The 25,284-nt window shown below is 48.4% G+C and overlaps 1 protein-coding gene across 1 annotated transcript in view; it reads left to right on the forward strand.

Annotated features, from left to right (window-relative positions):
* Nucleotides 1-25,284, forward strand: part of HCN2 (hyperpolarization activated cyclic nucleotide gated potassium and sodium channel 2) — a 96,040-nt gene that overhangs the window by 49,154 nt on the left and 21,602 nt on the right. The window contains 1 exon segment of the mRNA XM_060233488.1: nucleotides 12,131-12,292. Coding sequence (XP_060089471.1) covers nucleotides 12,131-12,292 — 162 coding nt within the window.

Genomic DNA, 25,284 nt, shown 5'->3' on the forward strand with positions numbered 1-25,284 from the left:
TCATCATCATCATCATCATCATCATCATCATCATCATCATCATCACTTGGTGGAGGCTTTCTCAGTGTTTCCTGAAGCTGAATCCTTCTAAGCATTCTCATCTGCCTAGACAGAACCAATGAAAGGAGCAACTCGTAGCAGTTCAGGGGTCTCCGACTTTTTTTAGCCTGTAGGCACCTTTGGAATTCTGAGAAAGCAATCTGGGTCCCGTCACAAAATGGCTTCTATAGGAGGCAGAGCCAGCCACAAAATGGCTGCCATCGTTTACCTTGGTCACACCATGAAGATCCTTGTGCTGTGGTGGCAGCTGCGGCCTCCATTGCATCTGCACGCTCACGCCCGACCCAATTATTTAGAATCATTCAGTCCCTACTTTGCCCCAAGGCATGTCAAATGCTAGGGAACTGGAAATTGGATGTGAGGCATTTTTGAACAATTTGCAGATAAAGTCTTGTTACTCCACCATGACCTACATTTTATACAGTAAGGGAACTGGAAGCCCCTTGTTTGTGCTCAGGTCCAGTTTTCAGCCATTTCCGTCTGCTCTCCCAGGACAAAGTTGACATGCCCTGGCAGCTGTGAAGCCCACCACATGCCCCTTGACCCTTTCGCATCATGGCTGGTTAAAGCCTGTGTCAGTGAGGCATGGACCCCTTTGAGGGATATTATTAACTTATCCCTATCAGCAGGGACTTTGTGGAGGGACTAAAGGATGCAGTGGTCTGTCCTCTTCTTTAAAAAAACCCATCTTGGGACACTTTGGTCCTTGCTAGCTTGCCACCCAGTGTCTAACTTACTGTTCCTGGGTAAAGTAGTAGAGCAGGCGGCAGTGATGTAGCTCCAGGTCTTCTTGGAGGATGCTAATTTCCTGGACCCCTTCCTGCTTGGCTGTCACTCTGTCCACAGGATGGAGACAGTGTTGGTTGCCTTGGTGGATGATCTCCAGAGACATCTGGATTGAGGAGGATCGGCACTGTTGATACTGCTTGACGGCAGCATTCAGTACTATCAACTTTGATGTGTTGACCCATCACCTTGCTGATGCAGGGATATTGGGGCTGGCTTTACATTGGCTGGCTTCTTTTCTCCAAGATCGGGGACAGAGGGTGGTGCTTTGAGGGGTGGAATTATCTCAGCGGCAGCTTCTAGAATGTGGTGTGCCACAGGGAATAATTCCCCAATGTTACTCAACATGTACATGTGCCCACTCATCCAGATTATCTGGAGGTATGGGATGGATGGTCGCCTGGCCTCTGCCCTGGAAGAGCTGGATGGGGCATTACAAGCCATGGCTAGATGGTTTGGACAGATCTGACTGAAACTGAACCTGTCTAAGATGAGAGCCCTGTGGCGCAGAGTGTTAAAGCTGCAGTACTGCAGTCAGAGCCCTCTGCTTATGACCTGAGTTCAATCACAGCGGAAGCTGGGTTCAGGTAGCTGGCTCCAGATTGACTCAGCCTTCCATCCTCCCGAGGTTGGTAAAATGAGTCCCCAGCTTGCTGGGGGAAAGTGTAAATGACTGGGGAAGGCAATGGCAAACCACCCTGTAAAAAGTCTGCCATGAAAACCTTGTGAAGGTAAAATGAGTCCCCAGCTTGCTGGGGGGAAAGTGTAAATGACTGGGGAAGGCAATGGCAAACCACCCCGTAAAAAGTCTGCCTTGAAAACGTGAAAGCAGCGTCACCCCAGAGTTGAAAATGACTGGTGCTTGCACAGGGGACTACCTTTACCTTTAAGATGGAGGTCCTGTACCTAGGCTGCAGGGGACTGGGATCAGGAACCAGGCCTTTGATGGGGCACCAGTGGTGCCAGGGTCGGGGTGAAGATACTGGGGGGCGGGGTGCTCCTGGATCTCACTGACTGTGGAGGCCCAGGTCTCCGCTGCTACCAGGTCTGCCTTTTTCCATCTGAGGTGGATCAGGCAGTTGGTCTCATATCTTGCCCCTGTGACGTGGTTACAGTGACCCATGAGGCAGTCACTTTCAGGCTGGATTATTGTAACTCTTTCTACACGGGACTGCCCTTGACTCTGCTCCAGAAACTGTTCACCTAGTGCAGAACGCAGCAGCGCAGGTGCTGACTGCATCATCTTTGTGGACCTGGATTCTCCCTGGGTGAACTACGTGAACTGCACTGGCTGCCCATTGAGTACCGGATCAGATCCAAGGTGTTGGTGCTAACCTTTGAAAACCTATATGGCCGGGGCAAGCATATCTTTGGGAGCACCTCTCTCCACAGGACCCCAAAATCAGGGAATCAGCATCTCTTGGTGGTCCCTGGCCCCAGGGATGTCTGTTTTGTCTTGACTAGGACCAGGGCTTTTTTGACCCTGACCTCTGCCAGGTGGAATAGCTTCCATCAGAGATCAGGGCCCTGCTACAGAGATCCTACTACAGTTCTTCAGGGCCTGTGAGATTCTTCTTCCTGGCCTTTAGTTGAGACAGCGGGCACCCCCTGGCTATTTGGCCTCCCCCAAAGGCCCTGACTACCATGCTGAACATTTAAGATGCTTTTAATCTGTAATTTTAAATGTTATGATTTTACTTCTTATTAACATAGGATGGAACCTGCCCTGAGCCCGCTTGTGGGAAGGGTGGGATACAAATCTAATAAAATAAATAAATAAAAGAGCCAGTTTGGTATAATGGTTAAGTGTGCGGACTCTTATCTGGGAGAACCGGGTTTGATTCCCCACTCCTCCACTTGCACCTCCTGGAATGGCCTTGGGTCAGCAATAGCCCTGGCAGAGGTTGTCCTTGAAAGGGAAGCTGCTGTGAGAGCCCTCTCCAGCCCCACCCACCTCACAGGGTGTCTGTTGTGGGGGAGGAAGGTAAAGGAGATTGTGAGCCGCTCTGAGACTCTTCGGAGTGGAGGGCGGGATATAAATCCATCTACCTCACAGGGTGTCTGTTGTGGGAGAGCAAGGTAAAGGAGATTGTGAGCCGCTCTGAGACTCTTTGGAGTGGAGGGCGGGATATAAATCCAATATCTTCATCTCCCTCACAGGGTGTCTGTTGTGGGGGAGGATGGGAAAGGAGATTGTGAGCCGCTCTGAGACTCTTCGGAGTGGAGGGCGGGATATAAATCCAATATCTTCATCTCCCTCACAGGGTGTCTGTTGTGGGGGAGGAAGGGAAAGGAGATTGTGAGCCGCTCTGAGACTCTTCGGAGTGGAGGGCGGGATATAAATCCAATATCTTCATCTCCCTCACAGGGTGTCTGTTGTGGGGGAGGAAGGTAAAGGAGATTGTGAGCCGCTCTGAGACTCTTCGGAGTGGAGGGCGGGATATAAATCCAATATTTTCACCTCCCTCACAGGGTTTCTGTTGTGGGGGAGGAAGGGAAAGGAGATTGTGAGCCGCTCTGAGACTCTTCGGAGTGGAGGGCGGGATATAAATCCAATATCATCTTCTTCTAAACATTTTCAAAAATCTTCACAGCCAATTAGAAGCCTTGCTAGGCAAAAGCCACACCTGGCCCTGCCCATTTCCCATAAACACTTGGTGGGCGCCAGGAGACGTGTCTGTGGGCACCATGCTGGGGATCCCTCCTCTGGTTCCTTCAGATGAGTTCATGTCTCCAGGGCTGTGTGAATGACACCTAAGGGTGCTGATGGAGCTTTTGGAGGTTACTTCAGAGCCTTTGGCTTTACTCTGTGTGAGTTCTTGGAGAGTCAATGAGATATCCAAAGATTGGTGGCAGGCAGGTGGGCTCAGGGACATGCCGGGCCAGTCAGCTTGATGTCGATCCCTGGAAAATTTTGGAGCTGATTATTAGGCAGCTGGGCAGGGGCTGTAATTCAGTGGCAGAGTCTCTGCTTGGCATGCAGAAGGTCCCAGGTTCAGTCCCCAGTGGCACCTCCATTTAAAAAGATCTGGCAGGAGGTGATGGAAATGACCTCAGAGAGACTGTGTGGAGAGCTGCTTCCAGTCTTGAGTAGACAAGACTTACCTTGATGGACCAGCGGTCTGATTCAGAATAAGGTAGCTTCATATATGTTGTGGCCGTAGAGTATTTTGAGTTCTCCCATGGTATCCTTGTGGACAAGATGGTGAAATGCGGGCTGGACAGTGCTGGTGTCGGGTGGATCCAGAGGAATGCTGGAGGACCCAGGCTCTCTGCTTGTTACTGTTGCAAGAAAAGATCTGGATGAGGAAATAGAGGAGGTGCTTATCACATTCGCAGATGAAACAAAGCTGGGAGAGAAGGCGAATGGTGGAAAAGACAGAATCAGAATTCAGAATGTCACCTTATCATTGTAGAGACCAACAAGGTTTTTGGGGTAAGCTTTCAAGAGTCAGCACTCTCTTTGTTAGATGTCAGAGGGCACTTTGACTTTCAAAAAAGCTCACCTCTCCAGAGTCTCATTGGTCTTGAAGGTGCTCCTGAACTCAGTCCTACTTGTTCTACTTCAGACCACCACAGCTCCCCTCTGAAGCAGGATTTAGGATTACTCTTGACAGCCTGGGGTAGATGTGAATTTCATTTGAGGCACAGGTACTTAAAAGCATAAGCATTGGGTGGGCAGGACCTGGCTTGGCAGAGGTACACCTAGAAAGGATCTTAGTTGATCACCAGATGGCCATGATCCAGCAATGGAGTGCAGCTGCTAAAAAGAGCAAATGCAGTCTTAAGTTGGATTGCTAGAAGCAGAGTGTCCCAATCACAGGAAACAGTTCTTCTCCTCTATTCTGGGCTGCTCGGGTTTTGTCTGGAGTGCTTTGTCCCCTGCTGGAGCCATATTCTAAGGTGGACATTGACAAACTGTAGCATGTCCAGAGGAGAACAACCAGGATGGTCTGGCAGCCAGACCCCATCAGGGAAGGTTGAAAGAGCTGGGCATATTTACGCTGGAGAAGAGAAGCCAGAGACAGGAGGACTGCCTTTGGAGATTTGGAGTGGACTTGACCTCTCTTGTTCCAAAGGGCCCAAGTGGAACTAAGGGATGGAACTTACAAAGAAGCAGATAAACACTGGGACACTTCCAACGTCTCTTTGAGCACATACGTGACTCAAACAAATAGCTAAGGGAGGGACTGCCACTTCAGCACCATGGACAGAGATGTATAGGGCTTTGGGTCATGGACTTGTGTTTCTCTATCTAATTTTCTTCCATGAGCATGGAGAGCAGCGTATGTGCCGCTTCTTTGCATTTTATTCTCACAACAACTTGCTGAAGTGGGTTAAGTGGAGGGAGAGTGGCTGGCTTCATGGCACTTTGGGCACTTCCAGCTGAGACACCCGAGTGCTGGTCCAGTGGCCTGAGCTCTGCAGCACTTCAATGGCTAATTCTTCCTATTAAAAAACAGAGCTGAAGGCAGTGGGGATGCACCAAAAGATGGACAAATGTGTCTCCCCCACCCCACCCCCCCAAAAAAACCCTCCGCAAAGGGGTGCATGGAATTCAGGCTGGATTATGCCATTTTTGTGCGTGTGCAGCTGAGACTCGGAGCAGCCTGGGGACAGCGCCCTGCATGGGCCAGTGAGTTGCAATGGTCAATGTCTAACTAGGAGCTTAACCTACCTCACAGGGTGGTTGTAAGGATAAAAAAAGAGGATGGGGACACTACATGTGCTGCTCTGAGCCAGTTTGGTGTAGTGGTTAAGTGTGCAGACTCTTATCTGGGAGAACCGGGTTTGATTCCCCACTCCTCCACTTGCAGCTGCTGGAATGGCCTTGGGTCAGCCATAGCCCTGGCAGAGGTTGTCCTTGAAAGGGCAGCTGCTGTGAGAGCCCTTTCCAGCCCCACCCACCTCACAGGGTGTCTGTTGTGGGGGAGGAAGGGAAAGGAGATTGTGAGCCGCTCTGAGACTCTTCGGAGTGGAGGGCGGGATATAAATCCAATATCATCTTCTTCTTCTTCTGAGCTCTTTGGGGGAAAGGCAATATAAAGTTGTACCAGACTGGTAGAAGCCAGAGAGGTGCCCGAGCAAGATTTCCAGTGGTTAGCTGGTGAGTCTTCGGTGCTTTGCTGACCCCTCCCTCCATTGTGCTGAGCAAAGATAGAATAAATTATGCAAATGGATTGTTTTAAAACCCCAGAATAAAGTGCACAACCATGCCAGGTATGTTTTGTTGGCACAGTTTATATGGGCTACGAACCTGGTCCACCCTGCCTGCCTTTGATTCAAACCAGGGAAAGCACAGCGTGTGACAATCCAGTCCATTGCATTCTAGTTATGTGGTACCCTGCTGAATCCAGCGTATGAAAGAAGCATCTGTGAGCTCTTTTATGCATACCCACAGATGGAGGGGGGTGTCCCTCTCCTTTTCCATTCTTTCTACACACAGGACACCATGTAGAATCCCTGACCTCCTGCGCCCCAATGGTAATTACCCAGCTGATTGAAAAGTGAGGGCAGTTAATGTTCTCATCAAAGACCAGAGTTTTGTGATTGCGGGATATTATCTCTTCTCTGCTTGATGGGTAGTGTGACGCTTTGCTCTGGGGATGTGCTTTGAATCGCCTTGAACTTGTGGTCAGAGCTGCCTTGGTGTCTCATGGCACATACTCTGCTGTTCTACATCACCTTGGCTACCGGTTTGAATCTCACCGGTCCTAATTTGTTGGTAGGCCACATGTTCTGCATACAGAAGATCCCAGGTTCAACCCCCAGCATTTCCAGTAAAAAAAGATATTAGCGAGGGGGGTGTTGGGCACAGCTGTCTGAGCCCTCAAGAAAGAACTGTCCCTTGGAGCAGTTGACACTGAGGCAGGCAGGCCCCTGGTTGAGTCACTGTAAGGCAGGCAGTATCATGGTGTCCTCACAGCCATTAAGTGTTCGCTATTTCTGCCTATAGTGAGTGCCTGCTCTGCTTGCAGAAGGTCTGCCCAGATTCAACCCCCAGCATTTCCAGTTCAAATGATCTTAGGAAAATTCTCTACATGAGACCTTGGCAGATCAGCTGCCCATCAGTGTCGATGAACCTGTCTAGATGGATTGATGGGCTGCTGGGCCAGCTCATTGCTCTGGTCTTTTAAAAAAAGTAGTCCCCGTGCAAGCACCGGTCGTTTCCGACTCTGGGGTGACGTCGCATCATGTTACTGCATCCTTCTCATTGGCACTGTGTGAGGCTGGATCTTTGCTGTCATCTGGGACTTGCTGACTTCCACAGCTTCTGAGCTTGCAACTGAGCATGCCCAGTCTGAAAGGTCTCCCATGTCCTCTGATGTAGTTTCATGTATTCCATAACTTTCTGTGCCACTTCTTCAGAGTCTGCTCTGGAGGGGAGGGGTACACTTAAAATAATAATAAATTATCAGTATTAAAACAGGAAGTCCAGAGACATAAGCAGCATACAACTACTAAGAGCCAGTTTGGTGTAGTGGTTAAGTGTGCGGACTCTTATCTGGGCGAACCGGGTTTGATTCCCCACTCCTCCACTTGCACCTGCTAGCATGGCCTTGGGTCAGCCATAGCTCTGGCAGAGGTTGTCCTTGAAAGGGCAGCTGCTGTGAGAGCCCTCTCCAGCCCCACCCACCTCACAGGGTGTCTGTTGTGGGGGAGGAAGGGAAAGGAGATTGTGAGCCGCTCTGAGACTCTTCGGAGTGGAGGGTGGGATATAAATCCAATATCTTCATCTACCTCACAGGGTGTCTGTTGTGGGGGAGGAAGGGAAAGGAGATTGTGAGCCGCTCTGAGACTCTTCGGAGTGGAGGGCGGGATATAAATCCAGTATCTTCATCTACCTCACAGGGTTTCTGTTGTGGGGGAGGAAGGTAAAGGAGATTGTGAGCCGCTCTGAGACTCTTCGGAGTGGAGGGTGGGATATAAATCCAATATCTTCATCTACCTCACAGGGTTTCTGTTGTGGGGGAGGAAGGTAAAGGAGATTGTGAGCCGCTCTGAGACTCTTCGGAGTGGAGGGCGGGATATAAATCCAGTATCTTCATCTACCTCACAGGGTGTCTGTGGTGGGGGAGGAAGGGAAAGGAGATTGTGAGCCGCTCTGAGACGCCTCGGAGTGGAGGGCGGGATATAAATCCAATATCTTCATCTACCTCACAGGGTGTCTGTTGTGGGGGAGGAAGGGAAAGGAGATCGTGAGCCGCTCTGAGACGCCTCGGAGTGGAGGGCGGGATATAAATCCAATATCTTCATCTACCTCACAGGGTGTCTGTTGTGGGGGAGGAAGGGAAAGGAGATCGTGAGCCGCTCTGAGACGCCTCGGAGTGGAGGGCGGGATATAAATCCAATATCTTCATCTACCTCACAGGGTGTCTGTTGTGGGGGAGGAAGGGAAAGGAGATCGTGAGCCGCTCTGAGACGCCTCGGAGTGGAGGGCGGGATATAAATCCAATATCTTCATCTACCTCACAGGGTGTCTGTTGTGGGGGAGGAAGGTAAAGGAGATTGTGAGCCGCTCTGAGACGCCTCGGAGTGGAGGGCGGGATATAAATCCAATATCTTCATCTACCTCACAGGGTGTCTGTTGTGGGGGAGGAAGGGGAAGGAGATTGTGAGCCGCTCTGAGACGCCTCGGAGTGGAGGGCGGGATATAAATCCAATATCTTCATCTACCTCACAGGGTGTCTGTTGTGGGGAAGGAAGGGAAAGGAGATTGTGAGTCGCTCTGAGACTCTTCGGAGTGGAGGGCGGGATATAAATCCAATATCTTCATCTACCTCACAGGGTGTCTGTTGTGGGGAAGGAAGGGAAAGGAGATTGTGAGCCGCTCTGAGACTCTTCGGAGTGGAGGGCGGGATATAAATCCAATATCTTCTTCTTCTACTAAAATCAAGAGAAGACCGTAAACATCTGGAAAGATAAAAAGATTTTGTGGATTGGGAGGAGGGATTCGGAAACCCACTGAGCTGCCTTAAACAAGGTGGGTTTCCTCCCCCCTCAATTTTTGTTCTGGGACTTTATTTCTCTAGCTGGGAGCTTGAGGTGGAGAAGTCAGAGTCTCAAATGTAGCAGACTCCTTCTCTGTTAACTGGACAAGTGCAGATATTTCTATCCCTGCCAAGAAGATGTCTCGTTTCTGGGCTGAGGCGACAAGATTGGATCCCTCCATTCAAATCATGGTGGCTCTGAATCCCTCCCCCAAGAATTTCAGGGTGGCATGTATGGTTCTCCTGCTGTCCTTTTATCTTTGCAACAACCCTTCGAGGTAGGTGAGGCTGGGAGAGAATAACTACACACAAGGGTGCCCAGTGAGTGTCATGGCAGAATGGTGACTTGAAGCCATGTTTCCCAGCTTATAGGATGAGACCCTGGCTGCTAGGTCATACTAGAAATACAAACTCTCTGCAAGAGGAAAGATTTAAGTTGTAGAGTTGCAGCCAGATCAGCAGCTGCTGTTCTGTGTTAGCATGAATGGAAGCCCTGAGGATCAATAGGAGGTGGAGAAGATAGTTATATGGCCTTTGGTGGGGTTCTGCCCCAGGAAGACTTGCAGGACTGAATGGCCAAACAGCTGCACTGTGGGCAACTGGATCATGTAGTCAATGCTAAATCAAGCGCTCAAGGAGAATCATTAGCCTTCTCTGCATGAGTCGCTGGACTTGGCAAGCCTCCTCAGGTCCTCTTAAAACAGTGAATTTTAGGTGTCTTAGGACTCAGGTAACTACCGACCCTTCAGCTTGAACAAATCATCATCAGTCAGTTAGTCCTGGGACATTTAGAAGGATGGCTGTGTGATTACTAAGAACCAGCATGAGTTTCTCAAGAACAAGCCATGTCAGATTAACCTCTCTCTCTCTCTCTCTCTCTCTCTCAGAAGTTACTACCTTGCTGCATCAGGGGGAATGCTGTAGAAATTGTTTATCTTGAGTTCAGTGAGGCTTTTGATAAGGTTCCACATAATATTTTTTTAAATTGTTAAGCTGTGGTTTGGCTTCTTACTGTTAGGTGGATCCGTAACTGGTTGACAGATCGCACCCAAATAATGGTTGTGAATGGTTCCTCATCCTCTTGGAGAGGAGTGACAGAGTGCCTCAAGGATCTGTCCTGGGACCTGTTTTGTTCCACATCTTTGTAAATGATTTGGATTGGATAAAGGGAATGCTTATTAAATTTGCAGATGATACTAGATTAGGAGGGATGGCAAATACGATCGAAGACATGAGTCAGGATACAAGATGATCTTGACAGCCTGGAAAACTTGGCTAAAACAAATAAAATGCATATTTATAGAATGGGGGAGACTAGTCTTGGCAGTAGTATGTGCGAAAAGAATCTAGAGGTCTCAGTGGACCATACACTGAACATGAGTCAGCAGTGTGATGCGGTAGCTAAAAAGGCAAATGTGATTTTGGGCTGTATCAACAGCAGTGTAGTGTCCAGATCATGCAAAGTGATGGTATTGCTTTACTCTGGTTAGACCTCACCTAGAGTATTGTGTTCGCTTTGGGGCACCACAATTTAAGAGGGATACAGACCAGCTGGAATGTGTCCAGAGGAGGGCAATGAAGATGGTGAGGGGTTTGGAGGCCTATGAGGAAAGGCTGAAGGAGCCCTCTAGAGCAGGGGTGTTAAACTCGTTTGTTATAAAGGCTGGCTCTGACATGAATGAGACCTTGTCAGGCTGGGCCATGTGTGCCATAAAATGTAATACCAGGTAGTGAAGATATATAAACTTTATAAAGGGCACAGGCAAACACAATTAAAGATTTTTTCAAAACTTAAAATAAAATACGCTTAAAAGATTAGCACTCTTGCAGTATTTTGTTTATTTAACAGTTTCTGATAACTGATATCTCTTGCTCTGAATTATTGCATCAAAATCTGGAGACAATGTCTGTGCTGTAGCAATCTTGAGTATGCTGTTCAGGTGTGTGTCAGTACATTGCAAGCCTATTTTTGATTTATTGACAGTCATTTCAGAAATCTCATGGTCAGTGCCTAAGACCCAGGGGAAAACATGAAAAGGCTGAGCACTGCAAGCTTTTGTACAAAAGTTGCATCATGTGCTGGTCAGCCAATGGAGAAAACAGAGCATTTGCTCTATAGCTCCTGTGCAATTGAGCAAGCTTGACAAAACAAGCTGTGATGCAGGAGGGAGCAAGAGAGGGAGAAGGAAGCAGATGACAGTGACTTGCTCCCAGGCCTGATAGCCCTTTAGGGGCCTGATTCTGCCCTCGGGCCACACATTTGACACACCTGTTCTAGAGTAGACACCTGAGAGGTAATACGATCACCATCTTCAAGTGCTTGAAGGGCTGCCGTATAGAGGATGGTGCAGAATTGTTTTCTGTTGCTCCAGAAGGTCAGACCAGAACCAGTGAGTTGAAATTAAATCAAAGGAGTTTTTGGCTAACCATTAGGAAGAACTTCCTGACAGAGTGATTCCTCACTAGAACAGGCTTCCTCAGGAGGTGGTGGGTTCTCATTTTTTTTGGAGGTTTTTAAATAGAGGCTGACAGCAATGCTGATTCAGTGAACTTAGGGAGATCATGAGAAGGAGGGGAGGAAGGGTTGCATCAGTGCTTAGTTCTCATGGCCCTTTCTTGCACACCTAGGGAAATCCACTTTGGGGTCACTCAGCAATTTTTTCTCCAGGCCAGTTTGGCCAGAGATCCTGGAGAGGTTTTTTTGCTATCTTCTGGGGATGGAGCAGGGGTCACTGGGGGAGGTATTTGTGTGTGTATATATGTGTGTGTGTGTGTAGGGGAGGTATTTGTGAAGCTCCTGCATCGTTCAGGGGGTTGGAAACTGAAGATCCTTTCCAACTCTCTGATTCTTTGAATCACAGCATTGGCCTGGTCTGAGGGCAGATCTGGGTGCTCAGGCTGAGTTACTGAGTAGCTCATGGAGTTAGTGGCAGTGGCAGAACTTGAACCTGAGATTTCCTAACCCATGCTCAGGTGACGTTACCCCTTGATTTTCCTTCTTCCTTTCATTTTGATGGTTCTCCTTGGAGTTGGGGCCTCTTTCATTTTATATTTAAGAATCTTATTACATTTTTTAAATCTCACCTATCCTCCAAGGACTGCAGATTGATGTCCATGGTTCCTTCATACTCCATTTTATTCTCACAACAATCCTGCAAGGCAGGCTAGGCCAAGAAAGGACGACATCTGGCCCAGGGTCACTTGCTGAGAGGAGATTTGGACCTGGCTGTCCTCGCCTGCCCTTCTAAACACAGTTCCTTCATTCCTCTCTTTCTCCCTTCCCGCCACTGCAGATTTTCCACATGACGTACGATCTGGCCAGTGCTGTGATGCGGATCATCAATCTAATCGGCATGATGCTTCTCCTGTGCCACTGGGATGGGTGCCTCCAGTTCCTTGTGCCAATGCTCCAAGACTTCCCAAGCGACTGCTGGGTCTCCATCAATGGCATGGTGGTGAGTGAGTAAGGGGGCAGGGCCTTCCTGACTTTCCCAAGTCCTGGGGCACACAGAGGACCTCAATGACAGGTAGAAAAGGGCTAACGCCATGCTGGGAATTATTAGGAAGGGAATTGAAAACAAATCAGCCAGTATCATAATGCCCCTGTATAAATCGATGGTGCGGTCTCATTTGGAGTACTGTGTGCAGTTCTGGTCGCCGCACCTCAAAAAGGATATTATAGCATTGGAGAAAGTCCAGAAAAGGGCAACTAGAATGATTAAAGGGCTGGAGCACTTTCCCTATGAAGAAAGGTTGAAACGCTTGGGACTCTTTAGCTTGGAGAAACGTTGACTGCGGGGTGACATGATAGAGGTTTACAAGATAATGCATGGGATGGAGAAAGTAGAGAAAGAAGTACTTTTCTCCCTTTCTCACAGTACAAGAACTCGTGGGCATTCGATGAAATTGCTGAGGAGACAGGTTAAAACAGATAAAAGGAAGTACTTCTTCACCCAAAGGGTGATTAACATGTGGAATTCACTGCCACAGGAGGTGGTGGTGGCCACAAGTATAGCCACCTTCAAGAGGGGTTTAGATAAAAATATGGAGCACAGGTCCATCAGTGGCTATTAGCCACAGTGTGTGTGTATGTATAAAATTTTTTGCCACTGTGTGACACAGAGTGTTGGACTGGATGGGCCGTTGGCCTGATCCAACATGGCTTCTCTTATGTACCCTGCAACATAGTTAATATTCTCAATTCCTAATAGCTGACTGTTTGAGATCTTGTGTAGGAGGCTATCCAGTACTTCTCTGTTTGAGTCACTACCATCCTGCTCTCTTACATACTCTCCCTGACCCCTCCTCACACTTCCTCTTCAGTGGTGCCCTCCTTCTCTGGGCCTTCCTCTTCTTTGAAGGCTGATAGCTTAACACCTTTGCTTTCCTCTCCAATGGAAACAAAACTCCTATAGAATTTGCCTGATCTTTGTGGGTTCCTGCACAAATCTGACCTTGGAGAACTCCAAAAGCAACATCAGCGGGTTTTGGCGGGCTTTTTCCTCTGCTCTGGGGAGCAGGCAAGCACTGAACATGCCTAGAGTTGAGGAGAAAGGTATTCAGTTTCTCCTTTACCACCGCTCTGAACACACCTTGTTGTGTCTCCTCCTTCTCACCTCAGCATCGATCTTCATTTTTTACCTCAGTCTCTTCAATTTTCATCGTTCTTCATCTTCATCTAAAAAAAAAAGAGAGAACCCTCATAAATGTTGTGCTTCTTTTGGACTTTATTTCATTCCCATCCCTTCCCCCCTCTCCCCTCAACCTGTCAAACCAAAGGGGAAAGACCACTTTTTTAAAAAGGTGTTTGAAGTGCCAGGCAAAATTGGTTCCTCCATATTTGCATTGCCTGCTTTGCCTAGGGGAAGGGCACAAGGTGGACTCCAGTGTACATTGCTGGGACTTCAGAAAGCAGACCCACAAAAACCGTGCAGCACACCTTTAGAGCCACCTCCCTGAGACCTTGCTAATGCCCCATTCTGAGTCCTCTAAAACTTCACTACCTCCCCCCAACAAAGAGCGGAGAGATTCAGCTTCATCAGCAGCTTTGCATAAAAAGCAATACAAGCCCGACAAAAAGGAAAAGAAACACTCTAGAATGTCTGGCTCTGTTAGAGTCTCCGCTGACAGTGGAGGCCCAGGTAGTATCCACTGCTAAATCTGCATTTTACCTCAGGAGGATAAGGCACTTGGTTCTGTACCTGGAGCGCAATGGCGACAGTGATCCACGCGATGGTCATCTCGAGAATAGACTACTGCAACACCCTCTACGTGAGGCTGCCCCGACTCAAATTTGGAGGCTGCAGCTGGTGCAAAATGCATCAGCCAGGTTGTTAATGGAGCTACCTGTACAGGAGTACATTCAACCTGGAAATGTTACACTGGCTGCCTGTGGCATTCCGGATTCGTTTCAAGTTCCTGGTTATAACCTTTACAGCCCTATATGGCCTGGGACCTGTCTATCTTCGGGACCGCCTTTCCCCATATGTATGCCAGAGAACACTATGTTCCGGGTCCCCAAATCTTCTTAGATCCCCGGGTCAAAAGAAGCTCGATTGTCGATCACCAGAGCATTCTCGGTAATAGCCCCCGCTCCGTGGAATGCCCTCCCCGAAAACATCAGGGCCCCGTGGGACCTGCCACAGTCCCTCAGGGCCTGTAAGATCGAATTGTTTAAACTTGCTTTCAACAGGGAGATGGCTGTTATTCCACACCGCTGGCAATCTCACTGAACTGAAAGAACTGAAACCAGAAACATCAGAATAATCAGAATATCAATGCGTATCTTGGACTTAACGACTGTAAAATGCATGGAAATGATTTTATTGTATATCCTGTTTTAAACTTTTATGTTTGTTTTTAACCGTTGTGTGCCGCCCTGAGCCCACTAGGGGAGGACAGGATATAAATTTGATCAAACAAACAAACAAATAAATAAATAAGGCCTCGACTTCCAGACCTCTGATATCAACAATTCACGTTCTGCTGACGGTTTCCACTTTGACCACCGTACCAGTCAATTCATCTATTTCAGTGACAACCTTGTGCCCCTCGCCCTCCGCTGAGCTCGACCTTTTATCTGCTGTCATTGTCATCCCTGATTCTGACAACTAGGATACTGAGGCACTTATGGCTGCTGCTGCATTGCTTGACGAGGCACTTGACTTGCAAGTAACATCTGCACAACCTCATCATGCCATCTAAATTGCCGGCACGTTTCACTAACGTTCCTCTCAACTCTCTTGGCATAGATCCAGTTACTCAAGGAACCCCAGGGTCTGTTCACGCAGCTTGGGTTCAGGACATTTGTCCTCTGTACTGCACAAACAATCTCCTTCTTGGCGCTGAGACTCTCACAAACGCACTCCATCCTGGTCTTCCTCTCAACTTCCAGACCATCATTGAAGGTGTAGCTGCTCTCCGTCTCGACACTACGCTTGATCTCACTCACCATCTACTCATTGTGATCGATGTCAGTCCAGGTCTCCTTCTTGCAGAAGGTACTATAGTCACCATCAGTACTGTGGCTGCTATTCTTCTGAATCTTGCTCCCTGTCTGCAAACACGTACAAGGGTCGCTATTATGAGCATGGCCACTTGTCTTCGCTTTCTCAATACCAAGACAACCATCAATGTAAGCAATGCCTTGATTCTTGCACTATGTCTTCTCATATCCAGTCTCTCTACGACACTGCTGCTCAAATGACCTAGAGCTCTTTGGCATTGGCTCCAGCCCAGAAGCAATCTGTAGTGCCATCAAAGCCATCTTCTCAGTTGCCTTGGAAGCTCCACCAAAAGATACTTCAACCTCAACAGAGGATGTAAGACATCCTCCCATCTACATGCCAGAGGTCATATCGACCTCCCAACCTTTGAAATCAGCTTCTTCTTCTTCTTTGGGTTCTGAATGCTCTGCCTCTGACCGCGAGGACCCTCTGGTTCCTGCATCTAGTCCTGACCTCACACCCCCTGGAGCCCTTTCACCTTCAGAAGGGGCTTACTTCAATGCCATGTTGGCTAGACAGCCGCTATAAGATCCAGTCCACGGATGTGAATTTCTTTTGTCCCCCCACCGTGCTCCAGTTTCTGTTGTTGTACAATCTGCATCTAAAGTTTAAAAGTCAAATTCTATTATTGTACAATCTGCGTCTAAAGTAAAAAAGTCAAGACATCCTGCTCCACCAGATAACGAGGACTGAAAACTTGACACACTTGACCGTAAGCTGTATTCTGCAATTTCTACATTGAGCAAGTTGCATAACTATCTTGCTGACTTTGCTGCTTACAATTTAACTTGGCAAATAGATTCACTCCTTTTATATCTGAGCTCTCTGATGCCTCCCATCAGTAAGCTACTGCTCTAGTCCAAGAACTCTCCAAATTATCCAGGCAGCAGATTAATTCGATCAAACATGCTGTCTCTTGCTCATCTAGGGCCGCAGCAATATCTGTAGCTTTATGTTGCTATGCATGGCTCCATAATGCTACTTTGCAATGTGATCTCAGGATGAAGGTAGAGGACCTGCCTTTCGACAGAGAGGGCCTTTTCCACTCAACAACAGAGCAAGTCCTTTCCACAGTGGATGACAGCCATAAGAAGGCCAAACGTCTCAGAATCAACAATCAACTGGAGAGCCAGTTTGGTGTAGTGGTTAGGTGTGCGGACTCTTATCTGGGAGAACCGGGTTTGATTCCCCACTCCTCCACTTGCACCTGCTGGAATGGCCTTGGGTCAGCCATAGCTCTGGCAGAGGTTGTCCTTGAAAGGGCAGCTGCTGTGAGAGCCCTCTCCAGCCCACCCACCTCACAGGGTGTCTGTTGTGGGGGAGGGAGATAAAGGAGATTGTGAGCCGCTCTGAGACTCTGAGTGGAGGGTGGGATATAAATCCAATATCTTCATCTACCTCACAAGGTGTCTGTTGTGGGGGAGGAAGGTAAAGGAGATTGTGAGCCGCTCTGAGACTCTGAGTGGAGGGTGGGATATAAATCCAATATCTTCATCTACCTCACAGGGTGTCTGTTGTGGGGGAGGAAGGTAAAGGAGATTGTGAGCTACTCTGAGATTCTTTGGAGTGGAGGGCGGGATATAAATCCAATATCTTCATCTACCTCACAGGGTGTCTGTTGTGGGGGAGGAAGGTAAAGGAGATTGTAGGCCGCTCTGAGACTCTGTCCTTGAAAGGGCAGCTGCTGTGAGAGCCCTCTCCAGCCCCACCCACCTCACAGGGTGTCTGTTGTGGGGGAGGGAAATAAAGGAGATTGTGAGCTGCTCTAAGACTCTTCGGAGTGGAGGGCGGGATATAAATCCAATATCATCTTCTTCTTCTCTGTTCCTCAGAAGTCTTATAAGCCATGACTATGGTCTTCCTTCTATCAATGCAAGCTGTACTCACCATGATTCACTGATTCTTGGAAGTGTAAAACCACCACGAACAAACCTACCTACGCTTCCAAGCAGAAACTGCACCAGTCCAAATGTCCTTCTCTGCAGTCCAAGCAGTACTTTTGATTTGCTCCTTCCGGATCTTCCTCTGCCTCCAACCACCACCCCAGCCCTAGGAACCAGGGTGGACTATGCCACAGAGTTTTCTGAAATCCGTTGTATGCACCGTTTTCTTCCAACACCATCACCTCTGATCGTTGATGAAGAAGTACATGTGTTATTATCCAAAGGAGCCATAGAACCGGTTCCTCCATCAGAACATCAAAAGGGCTTTTATTCATGCCGCTTCATCATCCCCAAACAGGATGGGGGCAAATGCCCCATCATGGACTTAGGAGATTTGAATCGATTCATCAGGTATTGGAAGTTTCAGATAATCACCCTACAGACAATTTTGCAACTTCTTCTGAGAGACTCATGGCTAGCATCCCTAGATCTCCAGGATGCTTATTTCCACATCACCATTCATCCTCAACACTGTCGTTACCTCCACTGTCGGACCCCATCACTACTAGTACCGGGTGCTACCATTCGAACTCTTGATGGCGCACCCAGAGTCTTCATGAAAAGCATGATGGTAGTATCAACAGCCCTACAATAGCAGTCCATCCAGGTTTTTCCTTACATCAATGATTGGTTGATTGTGTCTCCTTCACCTGCCGGCAGTCTTGGGTCTCTTGGTCAATCTTTCAAAATCGCATCTTTAACCTTCCCAAACTCTGCAGTTCATTGGAGCAATCTTAGATATGTCTTTGTACAGAGCATACTTGCCTCCAGACAGGGCTTTTTGACCCTTCAGACACTGGTCTGCAGCTTCCTTGACTTATTTGCTCAAACTGTGGAGTCTCACCAATGTCTTCTGGGCTTTATGGCAGCGACAGCCTTTGCCACTCCATACGCTCGTCTCAACATGAACTCTGGTTCCTTCGCCAGTTCTGACCACAGGTAGACTCATTGTCAGTGCTTTTGATGACTCTGCTTGTTGTCCTTCGATCTCTTCACTGGTGGCTGTCTGTGCAGGATGCCCTTCCAACTGCCTCCTCCATCTAGGATTTTAACCACAGATGCATTGCTTTGCAGTTGGGGAGCCCACTGTAATGTAGCTCAGGGAGCCTGGTCTGCAGCAGACAGAGCTCTTCACATCAACTGTCTGGAGCTCAAGGCAGTCCACCGTGCCCTCAAGTCCTTTCTTCTGCAACTAAAGGGACAGCACCTTCAAGTGGCTTCAGACAACATAGTCACGGTTTATTATATAAACAAATAAGGGGGCACAGTGTCATCCAAACTCTGCAAGCATGCCCTAACTCTTTGGAAATGGTGCATAAAGAACAACATCCGTCTCATTGCTGTTCATATTCCTGGTGTCCCCAACACTCAGGCGGACATCCTGAGCAGATCCAGACTAGGCAATCTCAAGTGGTCGCTAAATCCCAAATACCTCAAGCCCATCTTCCAAACTTTGGGTCAGCCAGAGATAGATGCCTTCACAGCTCACCTGAACACCAAATGTCCCATCTTTTACAACTCATTAGATGACACTTTTCCCCACTAATGGTCTGGGAGCCTGGTCTTCATGTTTCCACCATCCCCTCTGACTCCTCGGTCAATCCAGATGATCTGTGCAGACCATACCGACTGCATTCTGGTAACTCTGTGGTGGCCCCACTAACTCTGGTTTACTAGTCTTCTACAGTTTTCTCAGAAGTCATTCGTGCATCTTCCCGTGGTGCCACATACTGACACAAGATGGAGCAGTCCTTCCTCACAATCCAGGCCTCTTCTGTCTGACCTCCAGGAGAATCAGATTTTGAGTTTCCCCCAGACGTCCAAAATGTCATCCTCAATGCTAGAATGCCAACCACAAGAAAGTCCTACCTGGCAAAATGGAAATGCTTCTCTAATCCTCTACTCTTGTCTTGTAGAGGAGCATTCTTTCTTACCTGATGTCACTTTTGGACTCTGGCCTTGCTCCTATCCCCCCCCCCCAAAAAAAAGTCCAACTCTCTGCTATCTCTGTGTTCCGTGACTTGATTGATGCAGTAACTGACTTTTCCATCCAATGTCCAAGGATTTTTTGAAAAGAATGTTGTGTCTCCATCTCACGATGAAGCTTTTACTGCCTTTGTGAAGCTTGTCATTAGTGCTTTCCCGACTGCTGGGCATACCATTTGAGCCAATGGCCACCACTGCTCTTCATCTCCTCTCCTGGAAAACCATTTTCCTCATCACCATCACATTGACTAAGAGGACAAGTGACATCTGTGCCTTTTGTTGTGAATCACCTTTCATAAAGGCAAAGTCATTCTTCATCCTGCATTCCTACCTAAAGTGGTCTCTTCCTTTCATTTATCTCAACCCACAATTTTACCTACCTTCTGTTCACAACCTATGGATCACGTTCAATGGTCTTCGCACACCTTCCTTCTATTTGAACCATCTATTTCTTGTGTACAGATCAAAGACTATTCGTGGCCTATGGTAACCCTCATCAGGGTAACTGGATCACCCCTCAATGCTTCTCTAAATGGGTGACATCTACAATTAAACTCTGCTATGAGCTCACCAATGAGCCTTACCTGAGGCGCTCCAAGCCCATTCCACAAGGGCCATTGCGACATCTCCGGCTTTCCTTCATGGAGTCCTTTCTGGAAGATGTGTGTGCTGCTGCCGCCTGGACTTCCCAGTCTGCCTTTGTGACGCACTGTGCTCTCGATGTCCGCACACAGAGAGATGTATCCTTCAGCTATTTGTCCCTGAAATTGGTGCTCCACCCACCCCTGGCATTCAGCCTGCACCTCAAGGAAGCATGCAGATGACCCACTCCTCCCACAGAACTTGTGGGAGCCAGCTGCCAGCCACAAGCCCATCTGCAACGTGGGCACCACATTGGGAAACAGCTCCAAAGAGCCACCAGTGGCTGCTGAGCTACCAAATACCACTGCCGTGTGCATTTAATAAATGGGAAACGTTTGTGTTCTCAGAAAAGAAGTTGCCTCAGCCTCAGCCTGAGACTGGTGACCCACTTACCAGTTTGGCAGCAGCCGCTCTCTGTGGCTGTAGGTAGAGAGCAGAGTTTTGCCCAGGCTGCTTCCGGAGACCCTTTAACTGGGGATTCCAGGGAACCTTCTGCACACAGTTGTGTTCTCTTGCAGAGCAATGCACTTCTAGCTTGCTTCTCTCCTCCATGACTAGCAACCCTGGGTATGCACACGACTGAACGTTGCTTTCCTTTCTTTCCCAGACAGGTGCCATTCCTGCGGTAAACTCCAGGACCTAATAATAACACCATAATACTAAGCCCCAGGACCTAATAACATCAGCCACAGTATCTTGAGCTACTTCTCCAGGGTGTCATGTGCCACCCTGTGTCAACAGTGCCCTTCTGCTCTCTACGTGAGACAAATAGGTCAGTCACTGTGCAAAAAAGAATAAAGGGGCACAAATCTGATTTTTTTTAAAAAAATCACAATATCCAGAAGCAAATGGAAGAAGGTGTACCTCTCCAGCAGGAACTGGGGTTTATCACAAGGCTTGACATGATCTCCCTCCAAGGACTTGGTATTTCTTACGCACTCTGAGTTGGCCTCAGTGCAAAGTTCCCACTTGCATCAGAGCTCTTGTGCAGGCGGAAACTCAACGAAAAGACCATGGTAGCCTCCTGTGCACTCAGTCATGCCTCCTGTACCCCATTCAGATTTCTACTTGCACAAGAACTGGGCATTTTTCTGGCACTGCCGTCGATAGGAAGGAAGGAAAGTACTCGGAGTTCCATAAGATCCTGCTGAAGTGCAACAGATGCTAAATCTGTTCAGTTTCCACTTTTGCATCATTGAATCCAAGCCATTAGGTTTTTAACTATCTCAACAAAGCTTGGGACTTCCCACCCATTACAGGTGGGAAACAAATCAGCTCTGCACTTTTCTTGATTAAACTTGAATGTCACATAACCTGCCCCTGTACAGTCCAAAATGACAACAGGATTGGCACCAAGCCAGCCTCAAGGGGGAGGGCGCTCCAAAGGCAAAGCACCACTGTCCAGGAAGCCCCCTTTGAGCCCAAAACACTCTGCTTAAAGAGGAGGCTGCCTATTGCTTCTCTGCATGATTTACTACTTTGTTCTTGCCTGCTTCCAATCAGTTTATTCTTGGGAGAAGTCATTCTGCTGCATGTCTATATTGGTTGGTGCTGGATCATTCGTCCACCTCTGGTGGAGAGATAAAGCTGATTTACCTCCCCACTAGGGAGGCTGTCCATTGTCTCTCTTCTGGGCTCACCTCCTTTCCCATACAGGAGTCTTGCTCAGAACAGGGAATCTCACAGAGACTTGGCTTCACTTAAGCTGGAGTTTTCATTCTTACAATTATTTTTGGCTCTAAGGATGATGTGTGATTGGGGATGGTGGAAACATGAAGACCAGGGAGAGTCCCAGCTATCAGAAGCCTGGGAATCATTTCACCTCTGCACAGCTGTGAACACTCTGTGCTAAAGGAAGGATGAAAATTCTGTGTCTGGGCAATGTAAACCTGGCACCAGCACAAGCTGGGTTCTTCACCCTGCGTTGTTTATGCAAATCACTGGTGTGATTTCTTTGCTTTTGCATAATTGATTCTGGTTTTGCTGGTGCAGCCTGAGATGCTTTGGGGTGTCTCCTGGAAATAGATTCACCGGCTTCTGACACAGCACCAAGCCCCCACACAGCAATGTCAAAAATGCCAAACTTGCAAGTTGTGCCAGATTTGGCATGTCTTCTGCACTCCTGAAGAATGGTGACATTCAGCCGGACTTCAAAGCCAGGCATGTCTGTGCTTCACTAGCCCATTGGCTGTCATCTTCTTGCTCTCCCTCCTAGAACAAGGGAAGGGAAATAGGATTGGGCTTTCGCTGAGCAGATAATCCTCAGTTTTGCTCATCAGATCAAGGAGTTCAAAGGCAAGAGTAACTCTTGAGAATAAGCAGGTCTTGATGCAGGTCGCTTAGAATCATAGAATCCCAGAGTTGGAAGGGCTCATACAGGCCCTCTACTCCAATCCCCTGCTCAATGCAGGATCAGTCTAGAGCAGGGGTGTCAAATGTCTGGCCTGGCCAAGGCTTTAATCAGCCAGTTTGGTGTAGAGAGCCAGTTTGGTGTAGTGGTTAAGTGTGCGGACTCTTATCTGGGAGAACCGGGTTTGATTCCCCACTCCTCCACTTGCACCTGCTAGCATGGTCATGGGTCAGCCATAGATCTTATAGGAGTTGTCCTTGAAAGGGCAGCTGCTGTGAGAGCCCTCTCCAGCCCCACCCGCCTCACAGGGTGTCTGTTGTGGGGGAGGAAGGGAAAGGAGATTGTGAGCCGCTCTTGAGACCCTGAGGCTGGTTTCACACTGTGAAATTGACATGCGAAAAAATCTGCTTCAGTTTGAACCGTTTCTGGGCTATCGGCCACTGCTGAAGTGGCAGGATCCTGGCAGCTGTCAGTGGTTGCCCATTCACAGTGCTCATCCACCTCAACCACGGACCTGCTGTGGAAAGGGTTGTCTTTTTTAAAAAGGCCCCTGTGCGCGCTCAATTGGAGAAACAAGCATTCCTTGGAGAGGGGAACAACCCCCCCCCCCCCAACTTTGCTGGAAATGGCTTGGCCCGATCTCACAACTCTTCCATTTATGCCCTGGGGCATTCAGACAGCAGCCTGTTCTGCAACCTACATCCGATTCAGGGGGATGGTACAGGGAAAATCCAGGTAGCTTTTTTATGTGCATAGGAGATGTCTGGAGACGGGGTGGGGTGCATACGGGTATGGCTTGGAAGGCAGATGTGCTGGTGCACTTTTAATCCAAATGGGATTCATTTTTAATCCAAATGGGCTAGGTCGGGGCAAATTTCCTGTGTGAAATCACCCTGAGATTCAGAGTATAGGGTGGGATATAAATCCAACATCTTCTTCCTCCTCCTTTTTCTTCTTGTCTGATCTGACAACTGCCAGGCAAGCTTGCCCATGGGAATCAGTTGATGCCACCTCCCAGGAGGGCCCAAGAGGGACTGAGGCCAGGCAGTCCATACAATTTTTCCTCTGCGACTAAGTCAGATATTTTCCTGATCTTGCCACAGAGGAAGGGGGAGGAAGAGGAGGGGAACTCTGGTCTGTGTCTGAGCCATCTGTTCCCAGCAGATTTTGTTCCCAAATTCCTTGCCAAGTCTGTTCACACCTTATAGTTCACCAAGGAAAAGGAAGTGGAGGGCAGGCCCTTCATCTCCCTTTGCTCAGGGGTCTAAGATGATGGTTCCTTGAGGGCCTTCAAAACATCTATCTGTCTGTTTGGACAGGCTTGTCAGGGCAGGAGGGGACCAGCGCAGCTGGAGCAGAGAGAGCCCACTGCCTGCTCAGCAAACCATATCACCTTTCTAGACAATCTCATGGACAGAATCAAACGTTTCTATATTCTATGGACTCATGGCTGAGTTTCTGACCACAGGAGTTTTTCTGTTGAAGGGAAAAGGCAGCCCCCAAGTGACGTCTGCAACAAGAGTGGGGGGCGGCAGAGGGGTTGAATTGGCCTTCGAGAGGAGATTTTGGAGGCCTCACCAGTTTCATTCCCTCTTTGCTTGTATGCGGGTGGACAAATTTGCAGCCTCAGATCCTAATCAGTCCCTGGCGGTTAAGAATGGATTAAGAGAAAACCTCTTTGCAGATTGTCCTTCTGTTGGATCCTTCGGTAGCCAGCTTGGCTGCAGGACAACTGTGGAAGCATCAACCAAGGGAAACATCTGCCATTGGGATGAGCTCCCTGGGTTCTCAATCTTGCCTGGCCGTTTCTCCATTTGCAGGCTGTTTGGGGAGCCCCGGGAAGTGGCCTTAGTGGAGGCGAAAACAAGAGAAGGGAGCTTCTGGCAGACAGGAAGAGAAAGGAACCTCAGCAGTTCTTGGCTTCTTCCAAGCAACCACAAAAGTCCAGATATCACATTAAGCTGCCTTATCCTACATCAGAGCAGCGTCCCATTAAGGCCGGTATCATCTACTTAGATGGGCAGAAGGTGGACATTTTTCACATCACGAATTGGCTGCTCCTTTTGATTGGAGATGCCGGGGATTGAACCTGCAGCCTTCTGCCTGCAAAGCAGAGGCTCTTCCACTGAGCCCCAGCTGAGCTTCATTTAAGTGGGATAATCCAAGAGCCTTCTGTGTTCCCAGGTCATCAGGCATGGAGTTTGCACAAAGCACACCAGGATTCCTTCCGCCTTGTCTAAGGCTGGGGAAACATGCACCCCACCTGATGTGAGGATCTCCATGATCCCAGCCCCATGGGATGATATTTCTTGGCTTGTGCTCCGCAGTGGGCCTTAATTTGCACAGATGTGTGGATCAGGACTGTCTGTAGCTTCACCAAAATCTGTGAGGGAGAAGAATTCTCTTATTTCCTCAGCATCTCTCAAACACGAAAGGCTATGGAACTAATTCTGTAGGACCAGGGTGCTTGGCAAGGGTGGTATTCAGTGCTTTCCTTAGTACCAAAGCAGAATGGAAATGAAGGGACGATCTTAGACCTGAGACCTTTGCTGCCAATGAAGACCTTGAAACTGATTGGGTTAGGGTTGCCAAGTCCAATTTAAGAAATATCTGGGGACTTTGGGGGTGGAGCCAGGAGACATTAGGGGTGGAGCCAAGATCAAGGCTGTAACAAGCATAATTGAACTCCAAAGGGAGTTCTGGCTATCACATTTAAAGGGACGGCACACCTTTTCAATTCCTTCCTTCCATAGGAAATAATGAAGGATACGGGCACCTTCTTTTGGGGCTCATAGAATTGGACCCCCTGGTCCAATCTTTTTGAAACTTGGGGGGTATGTTGGGGAGAGGCACTAGATGCTATACTGGGAATTTGGTGCCTCTACCTCAAAAAATAGCACCCCCCCAGAGCCCCAGATACCCGCGGATCAATTCGCCATTATTTTCTATGGGAATAAATCTCCCTAGGGAATAATAGAGTTCCCAGCTAGGGTTGCCAAGTCCAATTCAAGAAATATCTG

The sequence above is a fragment of the Heteronotia binoei genome, chromosome 2, assembly GCF_032191835.1.
Source record: "Heteronotia binoei isolate CCM8104 ecotype False Entrance Well chromosome 2, APGP_CSIRO_Hbin_v1, whole genome shotgun sequence".
NCBI lineage: Eukaryota > Metazoa > Chordata > Lepidosauria > Squamata > Gekkonidae > Heteronotia > Heteronotia binoei.